The sequence below is a fragment of the Anopheles arabiensis genome, chromosome 3, assembly GCF_016920715.1.
Source record: "Anopheles arabiensis isolate DONGOLA chromosome 3, AaraD3, whole genome shotgun sequence".
In the NCBI taxonomy this organism is placed as follows: Eukaryota; Metazoa; Arthropoda; class Insecta; order Diptera; family Culicidae; genus Anopheles; species Anopheles arabiensis.
The window spans coordinates 62,265,998-62,292,575 of NC_053518.1; the positions used below are offsets into that span (position 1 = coordinate 62,265,998).

The window sequence follows — 26,578 nt, forward strand, 5'->3', positions numbered from 1 at the left end:
GGGGGCCTTTGGGGGTCGCCATAGTTGAGGGACTTTACGTCATTTTAGAACCGTTGACCATTGGTTTCCGCACACAAAGCTTAGCAAATATAACAGATTTCGATTTGTTATTATGTGCATTTTAGTGTGTCGATTGATTTTATCGAAAAAACGTAATAAATATATACAAAAGATTTGATGATTTGTTTATGCACGAAATTTAAAATCATGCATGAGTTCTAATGTCAAGTAAATTGCGGCCATGCGGCTCGTAGATAATGAGGAATTAATGTAAAAATTGAAAAAAATAATGATTTCTTAATTTTTATCATCAAAAATGTCAAAACACAAAGAATTCTAGAATAAATTCACAGAATAACACAAAATAACACACTTTAATGTATGTTTCAATGTTAAATAAGAAATACTCACCAAGTCCAACATATATTTTTAAAGAATATTTATTCGAAAAATGGGGTAGATAAATTATATGAACAAATTTAATTAATGTAAACAAAGTTTGAATCCTGGGGACCTTACGTCAAGTGACGAATTGTCAAAATGCACTAGAGTCCACCACCTGATATTTTTAAATCCACCTTGGGTGGGTCGCCATAGTTGGGGGACTTTGGTGTCATTTTAAACCCGCTACACACCGTTGGTTTCAAAAAGTATAGCAAACAGAACACTTTCTTTCTTGCTTATAGGCAAGTGCATTTTTGTATTTATTCATTTTATTGAACAAACATCAGAGATACAAAATCAGGCAATACTTACTGCAATTGTCCTCGTGTGTCCATGTGTGTCTCGTAGATGATGCGGAATAAAGGTGAAAATAGCAAATAAATTAATGATTTCTTAGTCTTCGTCTCTATCTGTCCTCACCTGATCTCGGATTGCATCCACCTTGCGTAGAGCTTCGGTTGACAGTAAAAGATGCAGCGGTTCTGAGTAGTACTAAATCTCGCCGATAGATGACGCTGGACATTGGGACATTGGTTCGTGTTCGAGGAGGCGAATGAGCTGCGCGATTCGTGCGCGATCGGGTGATTTCTCGCCATCGCAATTCGCAAATTCGCACGCTTCATATCTCGGCGGCATCTCGACATCGCGACCGAAAAACGGGTACCATTTTACGAGGTGTAATTAGAATCCGCGCAATAAACCGTTTCCATCAAAGGCACACATCCGCGTGTTTGGAAGACTCTCCTGCAAAAAAAAAAAGTAAACGTTTTCGCTACGCGATTAAATGTTAATGTTCACAAACCAATTTCATGTTTTTTTAGTTCTCTAAAGTTCCAATCCGGGCGAGGTTTTCAATACTTTTGCATTCATACTTTAAAGGCTTGCGTCCATCCAGCCTGGGTAATATGTAAGTTCTTTTTAAATTCTGCCGCCGGTTGATGCTTTGATGTTGATCCTGTTTCGGAGATAAAAGCGTCCACCACTTTGACGCATTCTCATGGAGACGCACGGTGGCGGGTGTGATACAGCTGCTGGCTGTTGGTCTGGCTTTTCATCTCCACGGACTGAAATTACAACAAAACATTATTTAAACGATGTAAACAAATGCCTACCGGTTGTTACAGGATGAAGGGAACGATGCTGAGCGCCACTGTCCCAGAAAACCTTATCACTTTTACCCGTACAAAAAAAGCCGTAAAAAAGAAAAACCCAATAAAAGAAGCACACAGGACGCGACACAGGATCTGCACAGAACTCGCACAGGCCACGCCAGGCCAGGACACCGGTACGACGAAATGAACCAAAATCGGACCTGGAAATGTAACAACACTTGGATGCGTTTTCAAAACCCACACACCACAGGTAACTAGATGGTTAACAGCCGAAAAAATGCGTAATCTGTCAAGTTGCTGTTTCGATCGTAGTACACATGTGAACATCACCCAACCAAAGGCTATATATGTAGACCACACTTATGCATCAGGTTATATCCTCACTACGAGTAAACGCAAGGTGACGTGTTTTCGTTCGCTCTCACTTTTAACGGTTTTTTCGAGTGTTTTGCGAAAAATTGATTCTGCTGTTGCTTCTAGTTACATTTCGCAGGTGGCCAAAGAGAATCGAACATGTCGATTAGAGAAGGACGTGCGCCCAATTCTAGTTCGCCGGAGTCCTTGATGGTGGTGAATCTCTCCACCTATCGGATTGAAGGCGAATTCGATGCTGGTGGCTGCGGCACGGTGTTGGTGGGCAGCCATGCCCGCTCCAAGCAGCCGGTGGTGATGAAAATGGCCAGCAAAGAGGTGGACCGGCTTCTGCTCGCCACGGAGCGCCGGATCTATGCGCGGCTGCCGAAGGCTCGTGGATGGCCCAGACTCATCGACGCCGGTACGTATCGCAAACGCGACGTGCTGGTTTTGGAGCGCCTGGGGCCATCACTGCAGGACTTACTGAACTTGTGCGGAGGACGCTTCGGTCTGAAGACGGTTTCGCAGCTAGCGCTGCAACTGCTCGACAGGCTGGAAACATTCCACGAGCTGGGGTACGTTCACCGCGACCTGAAGCCGGACAATGTCCTGCTGGGTCGCGGAACGACCCGCAAGACGCTGCACTTGATCGACTTCGGTCTTGCCGAGCCGTATCGGCACCCACGCACGGGGAACACATAGCGCAGGATGCGTTTTTCCCGTGCGCCGGAACGATCGAGTTTGCACCAGTGTTCGCTCATCTGGAGTATACACCGAGCAGGCGAGATGACATTTTGTCACTCGCCTACATGCTGGTGTTTTTGCTCCGCGGTGGCCTACCGTGGTATGGTACCGAGGAGCGATTTGATCCGGACGAGGCACTGCTTCTGAAGTTGCGCATTACGCCTAGCGAGCTGTGTAGAGGACTGCCGGCTGAGTTTCAGCGGTTGACCGAGTACGCGTTGCAGATGGAATTCTGCGACGCGCCGGACTATACCGAGCTGAAGCGGATGTTCCGGAATCTGCTGCGCCAACATTCCATGCAGCACGATTTGCATTTCGATTGGAACCGGTTTGGCTGCTAAACCAGCACCTAATTTCTTTTCTTCTCTTTCTCTCTCTCTTCGTTCCAGCTTTCGTAAAGTGACGTGTAAGTCACCCCAGTATAAGGCGCCGTGAAGGAACAGCCCGATGCTGGGACGGTGGCCAAATCCGATCCTCTGCCTCCTCGTGGCGCCACTGGATGTTGGCCTCTGGTGTTGACAGACTCACCAGCGGCCTAACCAAAGAGGACGGTCAGTGGGACACCAAGCGTTTGCTCAACGGAGCTACACGTACATTTGATGCTATGGGGTTGAAGGGAAATAAATATGTATTTATTGTACTTTAGTGTAAGATTGAGGCCATGTAAAAATACACGTGTAGCATTGGAATAAATTGAAATGTACAAATGCCTATATAAAACGAGTTAATTTTCGAGTTTGCAATGATTGCAATTTTCAACTCTTTCTCGCCGGATAGCATCAACTTCAAACGTACATTGTGGGGATGTTTTCCACTGCCGACGCCGATCCACGAACACAAATTTTGATAGGCCACCTTTACATGAGCATAGCTTTCGAACGCGAGCTTATATAAGGGCGTGCGTGCGGGGCATCGAAGGAAAGCTCTCGCCAAGTACTATCCGACGGTGGGGTATTGCCCTCCTCCCGCCCTCCCTGTTCCATACTGCAGGAAGGAAAAGGTCAAATTGCTTTCGAACGGATGCTAATACAAAGCTATATCAGGCAGCGACAGACGCGTCGGTACAAGTTGTGCAACTTTTGTCTCACAAGCGTGTCCTCCTAGGAACCACTCAGCTCGACTCTTCCAGTCAAAAACGTGATTTTGTGTGAAATTTTCACCGTTTTACACACAGGTGTGGGAATGTTTTTCCCCTTCCCGGATCCATTGTTATCCCTCGTTGGATAGGGCGCGGCTAGTAGACCAAATTTGGTACGACCATTTGCGTAGGTACGATCAACACTCGTTACTCAAAATCGGAGTCAAAGTCCTTCTGCAGAACGCGCCACGGGCTGTCATTTGAAAACGGCCTCCGGAAAATGAACCGAATTTTTGTGATTCGGTTTCACATGTGATTCGTGATGGAAAAAGCCATCGAACACTTCAATTTACATCGAGATTTGAATGCGTGTAGCGGAAGAGAACGTTTCTCCGTCGACGCTTAGATAATCGAGATAATTCATTTGCTGCTACTCGCCATTTGTCTGAAGCATTCTTACCCCGGTTTAGTAGCGATGTCCACATCTGCAACCGAATGTAGAGGAAAGAACTTCAGTCCGGAATCAATGGCCTACAAAAATGGACAACTAAAACGAAATATCAGGGAAATGTAAAATATTTCACACCAAACAACCTTAAAGCTTGGGTTGTTCCAAAAATATTTTATCGAATAGAAATAGTGTCTTCGAAAGTCTCTGGCTCCTCTTTACCGTACTGCTCTGAGGCATTCTATCGGGGCCTTTATAGTCCAGTCCTACTCCATCACTGTTCTGCAAAAGCGGGCAGCTTTCTTTCTCACATATCATCACACACAGATTGGATTACAGAAGCCTTCATTGAAAGTGCCAAACAGGCATTCACGGAACTGACGGAAGGAAGAACGGTTGCCACAAACTGCAGAACAATCACGAAATGGAGAAAGGTTGTGGGTCCAAAACAGCCCCAGAGTTGATTGGGAAATGCAAAACAGACCGATAGATGATGCTAAATTCAGATGGTTCGTGTTCGAGGAGGCGAATGAGCTGCGCGATTCGTGCGCGATCGGGTTTCTCGCCATCGCAAATTGAAACTCCCTACCTTCGTTGGATCGAACACGGATCATACGCTAAGAGAATGATGCGAAGCGCATGTCTCCCATGGAACGTATTGAGATTGTAACGCAGATGAAGCTGTGCCGCAAACCACGTAACAAAGCCTTGTCGATCGAGATTCTCCTGTGTCCTGTGGCCCGGGTTGTGCAAGCGTTGAACAAGCGAGTGCGAGACACGCACGCAATTTCTGGATGAAGGATCATCATTGACGCTGAAGTTACCCTAGCAGCGAGTATCAGATTGAAGGGCCAGCCGGGCCCCCACTTGAGTTGCAGTGGACGGCCAACGTGAAACGCAAGGCGACGTTTCAGCTTCACGTTTGACCTGGAGCCTGGAGATTGCTGCACGCGGGGAGAGCGGTCGTTCACGGCGACGGTTTCAACAGCTAAGTTTGCCACAACAAAATATTCATTATCCCACACTGACAAGTTCGAATGATTACGTACAGGATCGGCCAGCGGAACATCAGGAGGATGGTACACCGAGAACCAGGCTTGGAAAATCCCAATCGGCTTGGAGAATGTGCTCCTACTACTTCCACCGCTGGAGCCTCAATCTGGGTGACCGATTGCGGTGAGGACGATGTTGGGATGGGCTGTTTACGGGACACAAAAGGGAAACACCATCAGGCGAGTGACGATACCGGGTGGTGAGATAGTATGCACCACCAAACACACAAGCAGCGGGAAAGGCAGCGTCGACGTACCAGGACCAGGGCATCCTGCAGCAGCACAGCGGTGTCTATGAGCAGCTGCTATGACGGCCGAATGCCACCGGTAGCAGCCATCCTTACGACAATTCCAGCGGCAGCAGCAGTACGTACGATCCACAACACCCATCGCGCAATTACTCCACCGCTACACGGCCGCGCACGGAAAGCGCATCTGAGCACGGAAAGCGCATGTGATCACGGAAAGTGTAAAGTGAATCGGGAAAAAACGATGACAGTTGTTGTTGAACTTGTCCCGTTGTAGCCAAGGATTAAAAATATCAGGTGGTGGATTAGGGGGGCCTTTGGGGGGTCGCCATAGTTGAGGGACTTTACGTCATTTTAGAACCGTTGACCATTGGTTTCCGCACACAAAGCTTAGCAAATATAACAGATTTCGATTTGTTATTATGTGCATTTTAGTGTGTCGATTGATTTTATCGAAAAACGTAATAAATATATACAAAAGATTTGATGATTTGTTTATGCACGAAATTTAAAATCATGCATGAGTTCTAATGTCAAGTAAATTGCGGCCATGCGGCTCGTAGATAATGAGGAATTAATGTAAAAATTGAAAAAAATAATGATTTCTTAATTTTTATCATCAAAAATGTCGAAAACACAAAGAATTCTAGAATAAATTCACAGAATAACACAAAATAACACACTTTAATGTATGTTTCAATGTTAAATAAGAAATACTCACCAAGTCCAACATATATTTTTAAAGAATTTTTTTTTTCGAAAAAATGGGGTAGATAAATTATATGAACAAATTTAATTAATGTAAACAAAGTTTGAATCCTGGGGACCTTACGTCAAGTGACGAATTGTCAAAATGCACTAGAGTCCACCACCTGATAGTTTTAAATTCACCTTGGGTGGGTCGCCATAGTTGGGGGGGACTTTGGTGTCATTTTAAACCCGCTACACACCGTTGGTTTCAAAAAGTATAGCAAACAGAACACTTTCTTTCTTGCTTATAGGCAAGTGCATTTTTGTATTTATTCATTTTATTGAACAAACATCAGAGATACAAAATCAGGCAATACTTACTGCAATTGTCCTCGTGTGTCCATGTGTGTCTCGTAGATGATGCGGAATAAAGGTGAAAATAGCAAATAAATTAATGATTTCTTAGTCTTCGTCTCTATCTGTCCTCACCTGATCTCGGATTGCATCCACCTTGCGTAGAGCTTCGGTTGACAGTAAAAGATGCAGCGGTTCTGAGTAGTACTAAATCTCGCCGATAGATGACGCTGGACATTGGGACATTGGTTCGTGTTGAGGAGGCGAATGAGCTGTGCGATTCGTGCGCGATCGGGTGATTTCTCGCCATCGCAATTCGCAAATTCGCACGCTTCATATCTCGGCGGCATCTCGACATCGCGACCGAAAAACGGGTACCATTTTACGAGGTGTAATTAGAATCGGCGCAATAAACCGTTTCCATCAAAGGCACACATCCGCGTGTTTGGAAGACTCTCCCTGCAAAAAAAAAGTAAACGTTTTCGCTACGCGATTAAATGTTAATGTTCACAAACCAATTTCATGTTTTTTTTAGTTCTCTATGTTCCAATCCGGGCGAGGTTTTCAATACTTTTGCATTCATACTTTAAAGGCTTGCGTCCATCCAGCCTGGGTAATATGTAAGTTCTTTTTTAAATTCTGCCGCCGGTTGATGCTTTGATGTTGATCCTGTTTCGGAGATAAAAGCGTCCACCACTTTGACGCATTCTCATGGAGACGCACGGTGGCGGGTGTGATACAGCTGCTGGCTGTTGGTCTGGCTTTTCATCTCCACGGACTGAAATTACAACAAAACATTATTTAAACGATGTAAACAAATGCCTACCGGTTGTTACAGGATGAAGGGAACGATGCTGAGCGCCACTGTCCCAGAAAACCTTATCACTTTTACCCGTACAAAAAGCCGTAAAAAGAAAAACCCCAATAAAAGAAGCACACAGGACGCGACACAGGATCTGCACAGAACTCGCACAGGCCACTCCAGGCCAGGACACCGGTACGACGAAATGAACCAAAATCGGACCTGGAAATGTAACAACACTTGGATGCGTTTTCAAAACCCACACACCACAGGTAACTAGATGGTTAACAGCCGAAAAAATGCGTAATCTGTCAAGTTGCTGTTTCGATCGTAGTACACATGTGAACATCACCCAACCAAAGGCTATATATGTAGACCACACTTATGCATCAGGTTATATCCTCACTACGAGTAAACGCAAGGTGACGTGTTTTCGTTCGCTCTCACTTTTAACGGTTTTTTCGAGTGTTTTTGCGAAAAATTGATTCTGCTGTTGCTTCTAGTTACATTTCGCAGGTGGCCAAAGAGAATCGAACATGTCGATTAGAGAAGGACGTGCGCCCAATTCTAGTTCGCCGGAGTCCTTGATGGTGGTGAATCTCTCCACCTATCGGATTGAAGGCGAATTCGATGCTGGTGGCTGCGGCACGGTGTTGGTGGGCAGCCATGCCCGCTCCAAGCAGCCGGTGGTGATGAAAATGGCCAGCAAAGAGGTGGACCGGCTTCTGCTCGCCACGGAGCGCCGGATCTATGCGCGGCTGCCGAAGGCTCGTGGATGGCCCAGACTCATCGACGCCGGTACGTATCGCAAACGCGACGTGCTGGTTTTGGAGCGCCTGGGGCCATCACTGCAGGACTTACTGAACTTGTGCGGAGGACGCTTCGGTCTGAAGACGGTTTCGCAGCTAGCGCTGCAACTGCTCGACAGGCTGGAAACATTCCACGAGCTGGGGTACGTTCACCGCGACCTGAAGCCGGACAATGTCCTGCTGGGTCGCGGAACGACCCGCAAGACGCTGCACTTGATCGACTTCGGTCTTGCCGAGCCGTATCGGCACCCACGCACGGGGAACACATAGCGCAGGATGCGTTTTTCCCGTTCGCCGGAACGATCGAGTTTGCACCAGTGTTCGCTCATCTGGAGTATACACCGAGCAGGCGAGATGACATTTTGTCACTCGCCTACATGCTGGTGTTTTTGCTCCGCGGTGGCCTACCGTGGTATGGTACCGAGGAGCGATTTGATCCGGACGAGGCACTGCTTCTGAAGTTGCGCATTACGCCTAGCGAGCTGTGTAGAGGACTGCCGGCTGAGTTTCAGCGGTTGACCGAGTACGCGTTGCAGATGGAATTCTGCGACGCGCCGGACTATACCGAGCTGAAGCGGATGTTCCGGAATCTGCTGCGCCAACATTCCATGCAGCACGATTTGCATTTCGATTGGAACCGGTTTGGCTGCTAAACCAGCACCTAATTTCTTTTCTTCTTTCTCTTTCTCTCTCTCTCTCTTCGTTCCAGCTTTCGTAAAGTGACGTGTAAGTCACCCCAGTATAAGGCGCCGTGAAGGAACAGCCCGATGCTGGGACGGTGGCCAAATCCGATCCTCTGCCTCCTCGTGGCGCCACTGGATGTTGGCCTCTGGTGTTGTCAGACTCACCAGCGGCCTAACCAAAGAGGACGGTCAGTGGGACACCAAGCGTTTGCTCAACGGAGCTACACGTACATTTGATGCTATGGGGGTTGAAGGGAAATAAATATGTATTTATTGTACTTTAGTGTAAGATTGAGGCCATGTAAAAATACACGTGTAGCATTGGAATAAATTGAAATGTACAAATGCCTATATAAAACGAGTTAATTTTCGAGTTTGCAATGATTGCTATTTTCAACTCTTTCTCGCCGGATAGCATCAACTTCAAACGTACATTGTGGGGATGTTTTCCACTGCCGACGCCGATCCACGAACACAAATTTTGATAGGCCACCTTTACATGAGCATAGCTTTCGAACGCGAGCTTATATAAGGGCGTGCGTGCGGGGCATCGAAGGAAAGCTCTCGCCAAGTACTATCCGACGGTGGGGTATTGCCCTCCTCCCGCCCTCCCTGTTCCATACTGCAGGAAGGAAAAAGGTCAAATTGCTTTCGAACGGATGCTAATACAAAGCTATATCAGGCAGCGACAGACGCGTCGGTACAAGTTGTGCAACTTTTGTCTCACAAGCGTGTCCTCCTAGGAACCACTCAGCTCGACTCTTCCAGTCAAAAACGTGATTTTGTGTGAAATTTTCACCGTTTTACACACAGGTGTGGGAATGTTTTTTCCCCCTTCCCGGATCCATTGTTATCCCTCGTTGGATAGGGCGCGGCTAGTAGACCAAATTTGGTACGACCATTTGCGTAGGTACGATCAACACTCGTTACTCAAAATCGGAGTCAAAGTCCTTCTGCAGAACGCGCCACGGGCTGTCATTTGAAAACGGCCTCCGGAAAATGAACCGAATTTTTGTGATTCGGTTTCACATGTGATTCGTGATGGAAAAAGCCATCGAACACTTCAATTTACATCGAGATTTGAATGCGTGTAGCGGAAGAGAACGTTTCTCCGTCGACGCTTAGATAATCGAGATAATTCATTTGCTGCTACTCGCCATTTGTCTGAAGCATTCTTACCCCGGTTTAGTAGCGATGTCCACATCTGCAACCGAATGTAGAGGAAAGAACTTCAGTCCGGAATCAATGGCCTACAAAAATGGACAACTAAAACGAAATATCAGGGAAATGTAAAATATTTCACACCAAACAACCTTAAAGCTTGGGTTGTTCCAAAAATATTTTATCGAATAGAAATAGTGTCTTCGAAAGTCTCTGGCTCCTCTTTACCGTACTGCTCTGAGGCATTCTATCGGGGCCTTTATAGTCCAGTCCTACTCCATCACTGTTCTGCAAAAGCGGGCAGCTTTCTTTCTCACATATCATCACACACAGATTGGATTACAGAAGCCTTCATTGAAAGTGCCAAACAGGCATTCACGGAACTGACGGAAGGAAGAACGGTTGCCACAAACTGCAGAACAATCACGAAATGGAGAAAGGTTGTGGGTCCAAAACAGCCCCAGAGTTGATTGGGAAATGCAAAACAGGACCGATAGATGATGCTAAATTCAGATGGTTCGTGTTCGAGGAGGCGAATGAGCTGCGCGATTCGTGCGCGATCGGGTTTCTCGCCATCGCAAATTGAAACTCCCTACCTTCGTTGGATCGAACACGGATCATACGCTAAGAGAATGATGCGAAGCGCATGTCTCCCATGGAACGTATTGAGATTGTAACGCAGATGAAGCTGTGCCGCAAACCACGTAACAAAGCCTTGTCGATCGAGATTCTCCTGTGTCCTGTGGCCCGGGTTGTGCAAGCGTTGAACAAGCGAGTGCGAGACACGCACGCAATTTCTGGATGAAGGATCATCATTGACGCTGAAGTTACCCTAGCAGCGAGTATCAGATTGAAGGGCCAGCCGGGCCCCCACTTGAGTTGCAGTGGACGGCCAACGTGAAACGCAAGGCGACGTTTCAGCTTCACGTTTGACCTGGAGCCTGGAGATTGCTGCACGCGGGGGAGAGCGGTCGTTCACGGCGACGGTTTCAACAGCTAAGTTTGCCACAACAAAATATTCATTATCCCACACTGACAAGTTCGAATGATTACGTACAGGATCGGCCAGCGGAACATCAGGAGGATGGTACACCGAGAACCAGGCTTGGAAAATCCCAATCGGCTTGGAGAATGTGCTCCTACTACTTCCACCGCTGGAGCCTCAATCTGGGTGACCGATTGCGGTGAGGACGATGTTGGGATGGGCTGTTTACGGGACACAAAAGGGAAACACCATCAGGCGAGTGACGATACCGGGTGGTGAGATAGTATGCACCACCAAACACACAAGCAGCGGGAAAGGCAGCGTCGACGTACCAGGACCAGGGCATCCTGCAGCAGCACAGCGGTGTCTATGAGCAGCTGCTATGACGGCCGAATGCCACCGGTAGCAGCCATCCTTACGACAATTCCAGCGGCAGCAGCAGTACGTACGATCCACAACACCCATCGCGCAATTACTCCACCGCTACACGGCCGCGCACGGAAAGCGCATCTGAGCACGGAAAGCGCATGTGATCACGGAAAGTGTAAAGTGAATCGGGAAAAACGATGACAGTTGTTGTTGAACTTGTCCCGTTGTAGCCAAGGTGGATTCAAAAATATCAGGTGGTGGATTAGGGGGGCCTTTGGGGGTCGCCATAGTTGAGGGACTTTACGTCATTTTAGAACCGTTGACCATTGGTTTCCGCACACAAAGCTTAGCAAATATAACAGATTTCGATTTGTTATTATGTGCATTTTAGTGTGTCGATTGATTTTATCGAAAAACGTAATAAATATATACAAAAGATTTGATGATTTGTTTATGCACGAAATTTAAAATCATGCATGAGTTCTAATGTCAAGTAAATTGCGGCCATGCGGCTCGTAGATAATGAGGAATTAATGTAAAATTGAAAAAAATAATGATTTCTTAATTTTTATCATCAAAAATGTCGAAAACACAAAGAATTCTAGAATAAATTCACAGAATAACACAAAATAACACACTTTAATGTATGTTTCAATGTTAAATAAGAAATACTCACCAAGTCCAACATATATTTTTAAAGAATATTTATTCGAAAAATGGGGTAGATAAATTATATGAACAAATTTAATTAATGTAAACAAAGTTTGAATCCTGGGGACCTTACGTCAAGTGACGAATTGTCAAAATGCACTAGAGTCCACCACCTGATATTTTTAAATTCACCTTGGGTGGGTCGCCATAGTTGGGGGACTTTGGTGTCATTTTAAACCCGCTACACACCGTTGGTTTCAAAAAGTATAGCAAACAGAACACTTTCTTTCTTGCTTATAGGCAAGTGCATTTTTGTATTTATTCATTTTATTGAACAAACATCAGAGATACAAAATCAGGCAATACTTACTGCAATTGTCCTCGTGTGTCCATGTGTGTCTCGTAGATGATGCGGAATAAAGGTGAAAATAGCAAATAAATTAATGATTTCTTAGTCTTCGTCTCTATCTGTCCTCACCTGATCTCGGATTGCATCCACCTTGCGTAGAGCTTCGGTTGACAGTAAAAGATGCAGCGGTTCTGAGTAGTACTAAATCTCGCCGATAGATGACGCTGGACATTGGGACATTGGTTCGTGTTGAGGAGGCGAATGAGCTGTGCGATTCGTGCGCGATCGGGTGATTTCTCGCCATCGCAATTCGCAAATTCGCACGCTTCATATCTCGGCGGCATCTCGACATCGCGACCGAAAAACGGGTACCATTTTACGAGGTGTAATTAGAATCCGCGCAATAAACCGTTTCCATCAAAGGCACACATCCGCGTGTTTGGAAGACTCTCCTGCAAAAAAAAAAAGTAAACGTTTTCGCTACGCGATTAAATGTTAATGTTCACAAACCAATTTCATGTTTTTTTTTAGTTCTCTAAAGTTCCAATCCGGGCGAGGTTTTCAATACTTTTGCATTCATACTTTAAAGGCTTGCGTCCATCCAGCCTGGGTAATATGTAAGTTCTTTTTAAATTCTGCCGCCGGTTGATGCTTTGATGTTGATCCTGTTTCGGAGATAAAAGCGTCCACCACTTTGACGCATTCTCATGGAGACGCACGGTGGCGGGTGTGATACAGCTGCTGGCTGTTGGTCTGGCTTTTCATCTCCACGGACTGAAATTACAACAAAACATTATTTAAACGATGTAAACAAATGCCTACCGGTTGTTACAGGATGAAGGGAACGATGCTGAGCGCCACTGTCCCAGAAAACCTTATCACTTTTACCCGTACAAAAAAGCCGTAAAAAAGAAAAACCCCAATAAAAGAAGCACACAGGACGCGACACAGGATCTGCACAGAACTCGCACAGGCCACGCCAGGCCAGGACACCGGTACGACGAAATGAACCAAAATCGGACCTGGAAATGTAACAACACTTGGATGCGTTTTCAAAACCCACACACCACAGGTAACTAGATGGTTAACAGCCGAAAAAATGCGTAATCTGTCAAGTTGCTGTTTCGATCGTAGTACACATGTGAACATCACCCAACCAAAGGCTATATATGTAGACCACACTTATGCATCAGGTTATATCCTCACTACGAGTAAACGCAAGGTGACGTGTTTTCGTTCGCTCTCACTTTTAACGGTTTTTTCGAGTGTTTTTGCGAAAAATTGATTCTGCTGTTGCTTCCAGTTACATTTCGCAGGTGGCCAAAGAGAATCGAACATGTCGATTAGAGAAGGACGTGCGCCCAATTCTAGTTCGCCGGAGTCCTTGATGGTGGTGAATCTCTCCACCTATCGGATTGAAGGCGAATTCGATGCTGGTGGCTGCGGCACGGTGTTGGTGGGCAGCCATGCCCGCTCCAAGCAGCCGGTGGTGATGAAAATGGCCAGCAAAGAGGTGGACCGGCTTCTGCTCGCCACGGAGCGCCGGATCTATGCGCGGCTGCCGAAGGCTCGTGGATGGCCCAGACTCATCGACGCCGGTACGTATCGCAAACGCGACGTGCTGGTTTTGGAGCGCCTGGGGCCATCACTGCAGGACTTACTGAACTTGTGCGGAGGACGCTTCGGTCTGAAGACGGTTTCGCAGCTAGCGCTGCAACTGCTCGACAGGCTGGAAACATTCCACGAGCTGGGGTACGTTCACCGCGACCTGAAGCCGGACAATGTCCTGCTGGGTCGCGGAACGACCCGCAAGACGCTGCACTTGATCGACTTCGGTCTTGCCGAGCCGTATCGGCACCCACGCACGGGGAACACATAGCGCAGGATGCGTTTTTCCCGTTCGCCGGAACGATCGAGTTTGCACCAGTGTTCGCTCATCTGGAGTATACACCGAGCAGGCGAGATGACATTTTGTCACTCGCCTACATGCTGGTGTTTTTGCTCCGCGGTGGCCTACCGTGGTATGGTACCGAGGAGCGATTTGATCCGGACGAGGCACTGCTTCTGAAGTTGCGCATTACGCCTAGCGAGCTGTGTAGAGGACTGCCGGCTGAGTTTCAGCGGTTGACCGAGTACGCGTTGCAGATGGAATTCTGCGACGCGCCGGACTATACCGAGCTGAAGCGGATGTTCCGGAATCTGCTGCGCCAACATTCCATGCAGCACGATTTGCATTTCGATTGAACCGGTTTGGCTGCTAAACCAGCACCTAATTTCTTTTCTTCTCTCTCTCTCTCTTCGTTCCAGCTTTCGTAAAGTGACGTGTAAGTCACCCCAGTATAAGGCGCCGTGAAGGAACAGCCCGATGCTGGGACGGTGGCCAAATCCGATCCTCTGCCTCCTCGTGGCGCCACTGGATGTTGGCCTCTGGTGTTGTCAGACTCACCAGCGGCCTAACCAAAGAGGACGGTCAGTGGGACACCAAGCGTTTGCTCAACGGAGCTACACGTACATTTGATGCTATGGGGTTGAAGGGAAATAAATATGTATTTATTGTACTTTAGTGTAAGATTGAGGCCATGTAAAAATACACGTGTAGCATTGGAATAAATTGAAATGTACAAATGCCTATATAAAACGAGTTAATTTTCGAGTTTGCAATGATTGCAATTTTCCACTCTTTCTCGCCGGATAGCATCAACTTCAAACGTACATTGTGGGGATGTTTTCCACTGCCGACGCCGATCCACGAACACAAATTTTGATAGGCCACCTTTACATGAGCATAGCTTTCGAACGCGAGCTTATATAAGGGCGTGCGTGCGGGGCATCGAAGGAAAGCTCTCGCCAAGTACTATCCGACGGTGGGGTATTGCCCCTCCTCCCGCCCTCCCTGTTCCATACTGCAGGAAGGAAAACCGTCAAATTGCTTTCGAACGGAAGCTAATACAAAGCTATATCAGGCAGCGACAGACGCGTCGGTACAAGTTGTGCAACTTTTGTCTCACAAACGTGTCCTCCTAGGAACCACTCAGCACGACTCTTCCAGTCAAAAACGTGATTTTGTGTGAAATTTTCACCGTTTTACACACAGGTGTGTGAATGTTCTATCCCCCTTCCCGGATCCATTGTTATCCCTCGTTGGATAGGGCGCGGCTAGTAGACCAAATTTGGTACGACCATTTGCGTAGGTACGATCAACACTCGTTACTCAAAATCGGAGTCAAAGTCCTTCTGCAGAACGCGCCACGGGCTGTCATTTGAAAACGGCCTCCGGAAAATGAACCGAATTTTTGTGATTCGGTTTCACATGTGATTCGTGATGGAAAAGCCATCGAACACTTCAATTTACATCGAGATTAGAATGCGTGTAGCGGAAGAGAACGTTTCTCCGTCGACGCTTAGATAATCGAGATAATTCATTTGCTGCTACTCGCCATTTGTCTGAAGCATTCTTACCCCGGTTTAGTAGCGATGTCCACATCTGCAACCGAATGTAGAGGAAAGAACTTCAGTCCGGAATCAATGGCCTACAAAAATGGACAACTAAAACGAAATATCAGGGAAATGTAAAATATTTCACACCAAACAACCTTAAAGCTTGGGTTGTTCCAAAAATATTTTATCGAATAGAAATAGTGTCTTCGAAAGTCTCTGGCTCCTCTTTACCGTACTGCTCTGAGGCATTCTATCGGGGCCTTTATAGTCCAGTCCTATTCCATCACTGTTCTGCAAAAGCGGGCAGCTTTCTTTCTCACATATCATCACACACCGATTGGATTACAGAAGCCTTCATTGAAGGTGCCAAACAGGCATTCACGGTGCTGACGGAAGGAAGAACGGTTGCCACAAACTGCAGAACAATCACGAAATGGAGAAAGGTTATGGGTCCAAAACAGCCCCAGAGTTGATTGGGAAATGCAAAACAGAGCCGATAGATGATGCTAAATTCAGATGGTTCGTGTTCGAGGAGGCGAATGAGTTGCGCGATTCGTGCGCGATCGGGTTTCTCGCCATCGCAAATTGAAACTCCCTACCTTCGTTGGATCGAACACGGATCATACGCTAAGAGAATGATGCGAAGCGCATGTCTCCCATGGAACGTATTGAGATTGTAACGCAGATGAAGCTGTGCCGCAAACCACGTAACAAAGCCTTGTCGATCGAGATTCTCCTGTGTCCTGTGGCCCGGGTTGTGCAAGCGTTGAACAAGCGAGTGCGAGACACGCACGCAATTTCTGGATGAAGGATCATCATTGACGCTGAAGTTACCCTAGCAGCGAGTATCAGATTGAAGGGCCAGCCGGGCCCCCACTTGAGTTGCAGTGGACGGCCAACGTGAAACGCAAGGCGACGTTTCAGCTTCACGTTTGACCTGGAGCCTGGAGATTGCTGCACGCGGGGAGAGCGGTCGTTCACGGCGACGGTTTCAACAGCTAAGTTTGCCACAACAAAATATTCATTATCCCACACTGACAAGTTCGAATGATTACGTACAGGATCGGCCAGCGGAACATCAGGAGGATGGTACACCGAGAACCAGGCTTGGAAAATCCCAATCGGCTTGGAGAATGTGCTCCTACTACTTCCACCGCTGGAGCCTCAATCTGGGTGACCGATTGCGGTGAGGACGATGTTGGGATGGGCTGTTTACGGGACACAAAAGGGAAACACCATCAGGCGAGTGACGATACCGGGTGGTGAGATAGTATGCACCACCAAACACACAAGCAGCGGGAAAGGCAGCGTCGACGTACCAGGACTAGGGCATCCTGCAGCAGCACAGCGGTGTCTATGAGCAGCTGCTATGACGGCCGAATGCCACCGGTAGCAGCCATCCTTACGACAATTCCAGCGGCAGCAGCAGTACGTACGATCCACAACACCCATCGCGCAATTACTCCACCGCTACACGGCCGCGCACGGAAAGCGCATCTGAGCACGGAAAGCGCATGTGATCACGGAAAGTGTAAAGTGAATCGGGAAAAACGATGACAGTTGTTGTTGAACTTGTCCCGTTGTAGCCAAGGTGGATTCAAAATATCAGGTGGTGGATTAGGGGGCCTTTGGGGGTCGCCATAGTTGAGGGACTTTACGTCATTTTAGAACCGTTGACCATTGGTTTCCGCACACAAAGCTTAGCAAATATAACAGATTTCGATTTGTTATTAGGTGCATTTTAGTGTGTCGATTGATTTTATCGAAAAACGTAATAAATATATACAAAAGATTTGATGATTTGTTTATGCACGAAATTTAAAATCATGCATGAGTTCTAATGTCAAGTAAATTGCGGCCATGCGGCTCGTAGATAATGAGGAATTAATGTAAAATTGAAAAAATAATGATTTCTTAATTTTTATCATCAAAAATGTCGAAAACACAAAGAATTCTAGAATAAATTCACAGAATAACACAAAATAACACACTTTAATGTATGTTTCAATGTTAAATAAGAAATACTCACCAAGTCCAACATATATTTTTAAAGAATTTTTTTTTTCGAAAAAATGGGGTAGATAAATTATATGAACAAATTTAATTAATGTAAACAAAGTTTGAATCCTGGGGACCTTACGTCAAGTGACGAATTGTCAAAATGCACTCCAGAGTCCACCACCTGATATTTTTAAATCCACCTTGGGTGGGTCGCCATAGTTGGGGGGACTTTGGTGTCATTTTAAACCCGCTACACACCGTTGGTTTCAAAAAGTATAGCAAACAGAACACTTTCTTTCTTGCTTATAGGCAAGTGCATTTTTGTATTTATTCATTTTATTGAACAAACATCAGAGATACAAAATCAGGCAATACTTACTGCAATTGTCCTCGTGTGTCCATGTGTCTCGTAGATGATGCGGAATAAAGGTGACAAAATAGCAAATAAATTAATGATTTCTTAGTCTTCGTCTCTATCTGTCCTCACCTGATCTCGGATTGCATCCACCTTGCGTAGAGCTTCGGTTGACAGTAAAAGATGCAGCGGTTCTGAGTAGTACTAAATCTCGCCGATAGATGACGCTGGACATTGGGACATTGGTTCGTGTTCGAGGAGGCGAATGAGCTGTGCGATTCGTGCGCGATCGGGTGATTTCTCGCCATCGCAATTCGCAAATTCGCACGCTTCATATCTCGGCGGCATCTCGACATCGCGACCGAAAAAACGGGTACCATTTTACGAGGTGTATTTAGAATCCGCGCAATAAACCGTTTCCATCAAAGGCACACATCCGCGTGTTTGGAAGACTCTCCTGCAAAAAAAAAAGTAAACGTTTTCGCTACGCGATTAAATGTTAATGTTCACAAACCAATTTCATGTTTTTTTTAGTTCTCTAAAGTTCCAATCCGGGCGAGGTTTTCAATACTTTTGCATTCATACTTTAAAGGCTTGCGTCCATCCAGCCTGGGTAATATGTAAGTTCTTTTTAAATTCTGCCGCCGGTTGATGCTTTGATGTTGATCCTGTTTCGGAGATAAAAGCGTCCACCACTTTGACGCATTCTCATGGAGACGCACGGTGGCGGGTGTGATACAGCTGCTGGCTGTTGGTCTGGCTTTTCATCTCCACGGACTGAAATTACAACAAAACATTATTTAAACGATGTAAACAAATGCCTACCGGTTGTTACAGGATGAAGGGAACGATGCTGAGCGCCACTGTCCCAGAAAACCTTATCACTTTTACCCGTACAAAAAAAGCCGTAAAAAAGAAAAACCCAATAAAAGAAGCACACAGGACGCGACACAGGATCTGCACAGAACTCGCACAGGCTACGCCAGGCCAGGACACCGGTACGACGAAATGAACCAAAATCGGACCTGGAAATGTAACAACACTTGGATGCGTTTTCAAAACCCACACACCACAGGTAACTAGATGGTTACCAGCCGAAAATGCGTAATCTGTCAAGTTGCTGTTTCGATCGTAGTACACATGTGAACATCACCCAACCAAAGGCTATATATGTAGACCACACTTATGCATCAGGTTATATCCTCACTACGAGTAAACGCAAGGTGACGTGTTTTCGTTCGCTCTCACTTTTAACGGTTTTTTCGAGTGTTTTTGCGAAAAATTGATTCTGCTGTTGCTTCCAGTTACATTTCGCAGGTGGCCAAAGAGAATCGAACATGTCGATTAGAGAAGGACGTGCGCCCAATTCTAGTTCGCCGGAGTCCTTGATGGTGGTGAATCTCTCCACCTATCGGATTGAAGGCGAATTCGATGCTGGTGGCTGCGGCACGGTGTTGGTGGGCAGCCATGCCCGCTCCAAGCAGCCGGTGGTGATGAAAATGGCCAGCAAAGAGGTGGACCGGCTCCTGCTCGCCACGGAGCGCCGGATCTATGCGCGGCTGCCGAAGGCTCGTGGATGGCCCAGACTCATCGACGCCGGTACGTATCGCAAACGCGACGTGCTGGTTTTGGAGCGCCTGGGGCCATCACTGCAGGACTTACTGAACTTGTGCGGAGGACGCTTCGGTCTGAAGACGGTTTCGCAGCTAGCGCTGCAACTGCTCGACAGGCTGGAAACATTCCACGAGCTGGGGTACGTTCACCGCGACCTGAAGCCGGACAATGTCCTGCTGGGTCGCGGAACGACCCGCAAGACGCTGCACTTGATCGACTTCGGTCTTGCCGAGCCGTATCGGCACCCACGCACGGGGAACACATAGCGCAGGATGCGTTTTTCCCGTTCGCCGGAACGATCGAGTTTGCACCAGTGTTCGCTCATCTGGAGTATACACCGAGCAGGCGAGATGACATTTTGTCACTCGCCTACATGCTGGTGTTTTGCTCCGCGGAGGCCTACCGTGGTATGGTACCGAGGAGCGATTTGATCCGGACGAGGCACTGCTTCTGAAGTTGCGCATTACGCCTAGCGAGCTGTGTAGAGGACTGCCGGCTGAGTTTCAGCGGTTGACCGAGTACGCGTTGCAGATGGAATTCTGCGACGCGCCGGACTATACCGAGCTGAAGCGGATGTTCCGGAATCTGCTGCGCCAACATTCCATGCAGCACGATTTGCATTTCGATTGGAACCGGTTTGGCTGCTAAACCAGCACCTAATTTCTTTTCTTCTCTCTCTCTCTCTTCGTTCCAGCTTTCGTAAAGTGACGTGTAAGTCACCCCAGTATAAGGCGCCGTGAAGGAACAGCCCGATGCTGGGACGGTGGCCAAATCCGATCCTCTGCCTCCTCGTGGCGCCACTGGATGTTGGCCTCTGGTGTTGTCAGACTCACCAGCGGCCTAACCAAAGAGGACGGTCAGTGGGACACCAAGCGTTTGCTCAACGGAGCTACACGTACATTTGATGCTATGGGGTTGAAGGGAAATAAATATGTATTTATTGTATTTTAGTGTAAGATTGAGGCCATGTAAAAATACACGTGTAGCATTGGAATAAATTGAAATGTACAAATGCCTATATAAAACGAGTTAATTTTCGAGTTTGCAATGATTGCATTTTTCAACTCTTTCTCGCCGGATAGCATCAACTTCAAACGTACATTGTGGGGATGTTTTCCACTGCCGACGCCGATCCACGAACACAAATTTTGATAGGCCACCTTTACATGAGCATAGCTTTCGAACGCGAGCTTATATAAGGGCGTGCGTGCGGGGCATCGAAGGAAAGCTCTCGCCAAGTACTATCCGACGGTGGGGTATTGCCCTCCTCCCGCCCTCCCTGTTCCATACTGCAGGAAGGAAAACCGTCAAATTGCTTTCGAACGGATGCTAATACAAAGCTATATCAGGCAGCGACAGACGCGTCGGTACAAGTTGTGCAACTTTTGTCTCACAAACGTGTCCTCCTAGGAACCACTCAGCACGACTCTTCCAGTCAAAAACGTGATTTTGTGTGAAATTTTCACCGTTTTACACACAGGTGTGTGAATGTTTCTATCCCCCTTCCCGGATCCATTGTTATCCCTCGATGGATAGGGCGCGGCTAGTAGACCAAATTTGGTACGACCATTTGCGTAGGTACGATCAACACTCGTTACTCAAAATCGGAGTCAAAGTCCTTCTGCAGAACGCGCCACGGGCTGTCATTTGAAAACGGCCTCCGGAAAATGAACCGAATTTTTGTGATTCGGTTTCACATGTGATTCGTGATGGAAAAAGCCATCGAACACTTCAATTTACATCGAGATTTGAATGCGTGTAGCGGAAGAGAACGTTTCTCCGTCGACGCTTAGATAATCGAGATAATTCATTTGCTGCTACTCGCCATTTGTCTGAAGCATTCTTACCCCGGTTTAGTAGCGATGTCCACATCTGCAACCGAATGTAGAGGAAAGAACTTCAGTCCGGAATCAATGGCCTACAAAAATGGACAACTAAAACGAAATATCAGGGAAATGTAAAATATTTCACACCAAACAACCTTAAAGCTTGGGTTGTTCCAAAATATTTTATCGAATAGAAATAGTGTCTTCGAAAGTCTCTGGCTCCTCTTTACCGTACTGCTCTGAGGCATTCTATCGGGGCCTTTATAGTCCAGTCCTATTCCATCACTGTTCTGCAAAAGCGGGCAGCTTTCTTTCTCACATATCATCACACACCGATTGGATTACAGAAGCCTTCATTGAAGGTGCCAAACAGGCATTCACGGTGCTGACGGAAGGAAGAACGGTTGCCACAAACTGCAGAACAATCACGAAATGGAGAAAGGTTATGGGTCCAAAACAGCCCCAGAGTTGATTGGGAAATGCAAAACAGAGCCGATAGATGATGCTAAATTCAGATGGTTCGTGTTCGAGGAGGCGAATGAGTTGCGCGATTCGTGCGCGATCGGGTTTCTCGCCATCGCAAATTGAAACTCCCTACCTTCGTTGGATCGAACACGGATCATACGCTAAGAGAACGATGCGAAGCGCATGTCTCCCATGGAACGTATTGAGACTGTAACGCAGATGAAGCTGTGCCGCAAACCACGTAACAAAGCCTTGTCGATCGAGATTCTCCTGTGTCCTGTGGCCCGGGTTGTGCAAGCGTTGAACAAGCGAGTGCGAGACACGCACGCAATTTCTGGATGAAGGATCATCATTGACGCTGAAGTTACCCTAGCAGCGAGTATCAGATTGAAGGGCCAGCCGGGCCCCCACTTGAGTTGCAGTGGACGGCCAACGTGAAACGCAAGGCGACGTTTCAGCTTCACGTTTGACCTGGAGCCTGGAGATTGCTGCACGCGGGGGAGAGCGGTCGTTCACGGCGACGGTTTCAACAGCTAAGTTTGCCACAACAAAATATTCATTATCCCACACTGACAAGTTCGAATGATTACTTACAGGATCGGCCAGCGGAACATCAGGATGATGGTACACCGAGAACCAGGCTTGGAAAATCCCAATCGGCTTGGAGAATGTGCTCCTACTACTTCCACCGCTGGAGCCTCAATCTGGGTGACCGATTGCGGTGAGGACGATGTTGGGATGGGCTGTTTACGGGACACAAAAGGGAAACACCATCAGGCGAGTGACGATACCGGGTGGTGAGATAGTATGCACCACCAAACACACAAGCAGCGGGAAAGGCAGCGTCGACGTACCAGGACTAGGGCATCCTGCAGCAGCACAGCGGTGTCTATGAGCAGCTGCTATGACGGCCGAATGCCACCGGTAGCAGCCATCCTTACGACAATTCCAGCGGCAGCAGCAGTACGTACGATCCACAACACCCATCGCGCAATTACTCCACCGCTACACGGCCGCGCACGGAAAGCGCATCTGAGCACGGAAAGCGCATGTGATCACGGAAAGTGTAAAGTGAATCGGGAAAAACGATGACAGTTGTTGTTGAACTTGTCCCGTTGTAGCCAAGGTGGATTCAAAATATCAGGTGGTGGATTAGGGGGGCCTTTGGGGGGTCGCCATAGTTGAGGGACTTTACGTCATTTTAGAACCGTTGACCATTGGTTTCCGCACACAAAGCTTAGCAAATATAACAGATTTCGATTTGTTATTATGTGCATTTTAGTGTGTCGATTGATTTTATCGAAAAAACGTAATAAATATATACAAAAGATTTGATGATTTGTTTATGCACGAAATTTAAAATCATGCATGAGTTCTAATCTCAAGTAAATTGCGGCCATGCGGCTCGTAGATAATGAGGAATTAATGTAAAATTGAAAAAAATAATGATTTCTTAATTTTTATCATCAAAAATGTCGAAAACACAAAGAATTCTAGAATAAATTCACAGAATAACACAAAATAACACACTTTAATGTATGTTTCAATGTTAAATAAGAAATACTCACCAAAGTCCAAAATATATTTTTAAAGAATATTTATTCGAAAAAATGGGGTAGATAAATTATATGAACAAATTTAATTCATGTAAACAAAGTTTGAATCCTGGGGGGACCTTACGTCAAGTGACGAATTGTCAAAATGCACTCCAGAGTCCACCACCTGATATTTTTAAAATCCACCTTGGGTGGGTCGCCATAGTTGGGGGACTTTGGTGTCATTTTAAACCCGCTACACACCGTTGGTTTCAAAAAGTATAGCAAACAGAACACTTTCTTTCTTGCTTATAGGCAAGTGCATTTTTGTATTTATTCATTTTATTGAACAAACATCAGAGATACAAAATCAGGCAATACTTACTGCAATTGTCCTCGTGTGTCCATGTGTCTCGTAGATGATGCGGAATAAAGGTGACAAAATAGCAAATAAATTAATGATTTCTTAGTCTTCGTCTCTATCTGTCCTCACCTGATCTCGGATTGCATCCACCTTGCGTAGAGCTTCGGTTGACAGTAAAAGATGCAGCGGTTCTGAGTAGTACTAAATCTCGCCGATAGATGACGCTGGACATTGGGACATTGGTTCGTGTTCGAGGAGGCGAATGAGCTGCGCGATTCGTGCGCGATCGGGTGATTTCTCGCCATCGCAATTCGCAAATTCGCACGCTTCATATCTCGGCGGCATCTCGACATCGCGACCAAAAACGGGTACCATTTTACGAGGTGTAATTTAGAATCCGCGCAATAAACCGTTTCCATCAAAGGCACACATCCGCGTGTTTGGAAGACTCTCACTGCAAAAAAAAAAGTAAACGTTTTCGCTACGCGATTAAATGTTAATGTTCACAAACCAATTTCATGTTTTTTAGTTCTCTAAAGTTCCAATCCGGGCGAGGTTTTCAATACTTTTGCATTCATACTTTAAAGGCTTGCGTCCATCCAGCCTGGGTAATATGTAAGTTCTTTTTAAATTCTGCCGCCGGTTGATGCTTTGATGTTGATCCTGTTTCGGAGATAAAAGCGTCCACCACTTTGACGCATTCTCATGGAGACGCACGGTGGCGGGTGTGATACAGCTGCTGGCTGTTGGTCTGGCTTTTCATCTCCACGGACTGAAATTACAACAAAACATTATTTAAACGATGTAAACAAATGCCTACCGGTTGTTACAGGATGAAGGGAACGATGCTGAGCGCCACTGTCCCAGAAAACCTTATCACTTTTACCCGTACAAAAAAAGCCGTAAAAAAGAAAAACCCAATAAAAGAAGCACACAGGACGCGACACAGGATCTGCACAGAACTCGCACAGGCTACGCCAGGCCAGGACACCGGTACGACGAAATGAACCAAAATCGGACCTGGAAATGTAACAACACTTGGATGCGTTTTCCAAAACCCACACACCACAGGTAACTAGATGGTTACCAGCCGAAAATGCGTAATCTGTCAAGTTGCTGTTTCGATCGTAGTACACATGTGAACATCACCCAACCAAAGGCTATATATGTAGACCACACTTATGCATCAGGTTATATCCTCACTACGAGTAAACGCAAGGTGACGTGTTTTCGTTCGCTCTCACTTTTAACGGTTTTTTCGAGTGTTTTGCGAAAAATTGATTCTGCTGTTGCTTCCAGTTACATTTCGCAGGTGGCCAAAGAGAATCGAACATGTCGATTAGAGAAGGACGTGCGCCCAATTCTAGTTCGCCGGAGTCCTTGATGGTGGTGAATCTCTCCACCTATCGGATTGAAGGCGAATTCGATGCTGGTGGCTGCGGCACGGTGTTGGTGGGCAGCCATGCCCGCTCCAAGCAGCCGGTGGTGATGAAAATGGCCAGCAAAGAGGTGGACCGGCTCCTGCTCGCCACGGAGCGCCGGATCTATGCGCGGCTGCCGAAGGCTCGTGGATGGCCCAGACTCATCGACGCCGGTACGTATCGCAAACGCGACGTGCTGGTTTTGGAGCGCCTGGGGCCATCACTGCAGGACTTACTGAACTTGTGCGGAGGACGCTTCGGTCTGAAGACGGTTTCGCAGCTAGCGCTGCAACTGCTCGACAGGCTGGAAACATTCCACGAGCTGGGGTACGTTCACCGCGACCTGAAGCCGGACAATGTCCTGCTGGGTCGCGGAACGACCCGCAAGACGCTGCACTTGATCGACTTCGGTCTTGCCGAGCCGTATCGGCACCCACGCACGGGGAACACATAGCGCAGGATGCGTTTTTCCCGTTCGCCGGAACGATCGAGTTTGCACCAGTGTTCGCTCATCTGGAGTATACACCGAGCAGGCGAGATGACATTTTGTCACTCGCCTACATGCTGAGTGTTTTTGCTCCGCGGAGGCCTACCGTGGTATGGTACCGAGGAGCGATTTGATCCGGACGAGGCACTGCTTCTGAAGTTGCGCATTACGCCTAGCGAGCTGTGTAGAGGACTGCCGGCTGAGTTTCAGCGGTTGACCGAGTACGCGTTGCAGATGGAATTCTGCGACGCGCCGGACTATACCGAGCTGAAGCGGATGTTCCGGAATCTGCTGCGCCAGCATTCCATGCAGCACGATTTGCATTTCGATTGGAACCGGTTTGGCTGCTAAACCAGCACCTAATTTCTTTTCTTCTTTCTCTCTCTCTTCGTTCCAGCTTTCGTAAAGTGACGTGTAAGTCACCCCAGTATAAGGCGCCGTGAAGGAACAGCCCGATGCTGGGACGGTGGCCAAATCCGATCCTCTGCCTCCTCGTGGCGCCACTGGATGTTGGCCTCTGGTGTTGTCAGACTCACCAGCGGCCTAACCAAAGAGGACGGTCAGTGGGACACCAAGCGTTTGCTCAACGGAGCTACACGTACATTTGATGCTATGGGGGTTGAAGGGAAATAAATATGTATTTATTGTACTTTAGTGTAAGATTGAGGCCATGTAAAAATACACGTGTAGCATTGGAATAAATTGAAATGTACAAATGCCTATATAAAACGAGTTAATT

At 47.0% G+C, this 26,578-nt stretch overlaps 3 protein-coding genes across 3 annotated transcripts; all 3 read left to right on the forward strand.

Moving 5' to 3' along the window:
- Positions 1–2,069: 2,069 nt before the first annotated feature.
- LOC120901118 (casein kinase I-like) lies at positions 2,070–2,995 on the forward strand. Its single transcript, XM_040308826.1, has 2 exons — positions 2,070–2,581; positions 2,692–2,995. The coding sequence occupies exons 1-2, from the start codon at positions 2,070–2,072 to the stop codon at positions 2,993–2,995; spliced, it is 816 nt and encodes a 271-aa protein (XP_040164760.1).
- Positions 2,996–19,464: 16,469 nt separating this feature from the next.
- LOC120901119 (casein kinase I-like) lies at positions 19,465–20,007 on the forward strand. The gene has a single exon (XM_040308827.1). The coding sequence runs from the start codon at positions 19,465–19,467 to the stop codon at positions 20,005–20,007; it is 543 nt and encodes a 180-aa protein (XP_040164761.1).
- A 5,256-nt stretch (positions 20,008–25,263) lies between these two features.
- Positions 25,264–26,190, forward strand: LOC120901120 (casein kinase I-like). The gene is made up of 2 exons (XM_040308828.1): positions 25,264–25,762; positions 25,940–26,190. Exons 1-2 carry the CDS (start codon positions 25,264–25,266, stop codon positions 26,188–26,190), a joined length of 750 nt encoding a protein of 249 aa, XP_040164762.1.
- Positions 26,191–26,578: the final 388 nt, after the last annotated feature.

Coding starts and splice junctions, on each gene's coding strand:
- LOC120901118 (XM_040308826.1), top strand. CDS start 2,070: ATGTCGATTAGAGAAGGACGTGCGCCCAATTCTAGTTCGCCGGAGTCC. Junction 2,582..2,691: donor GACTTCGGTCTTGCCGAGCC/GTATCGGCACCC, acceptor TACACCGAGCAG/GCGAGATGACATTTTGTCAC.
- LOC120901119 (XM_040308827.1), top strand. CDS start 19,465: ATGTCGATTAGAGAAGGACGTGCGCCCAATTCTAGTTCGCCGGAGTCC.
- LOC120901120 (XM_040308828.1), top strand. CDS start 25,264: ATGTCGATTAGAGAAGGACGTGCGCCCAATTCTAGTTCGCCGGAGTCC. Junction 25,763..25,939: donor GCTGCACTTGATCGACTTCG/GTCTTGCCGAGC, acceptor TGCTCCGCGGAG/GCCTACCGTGGTATGGTACC.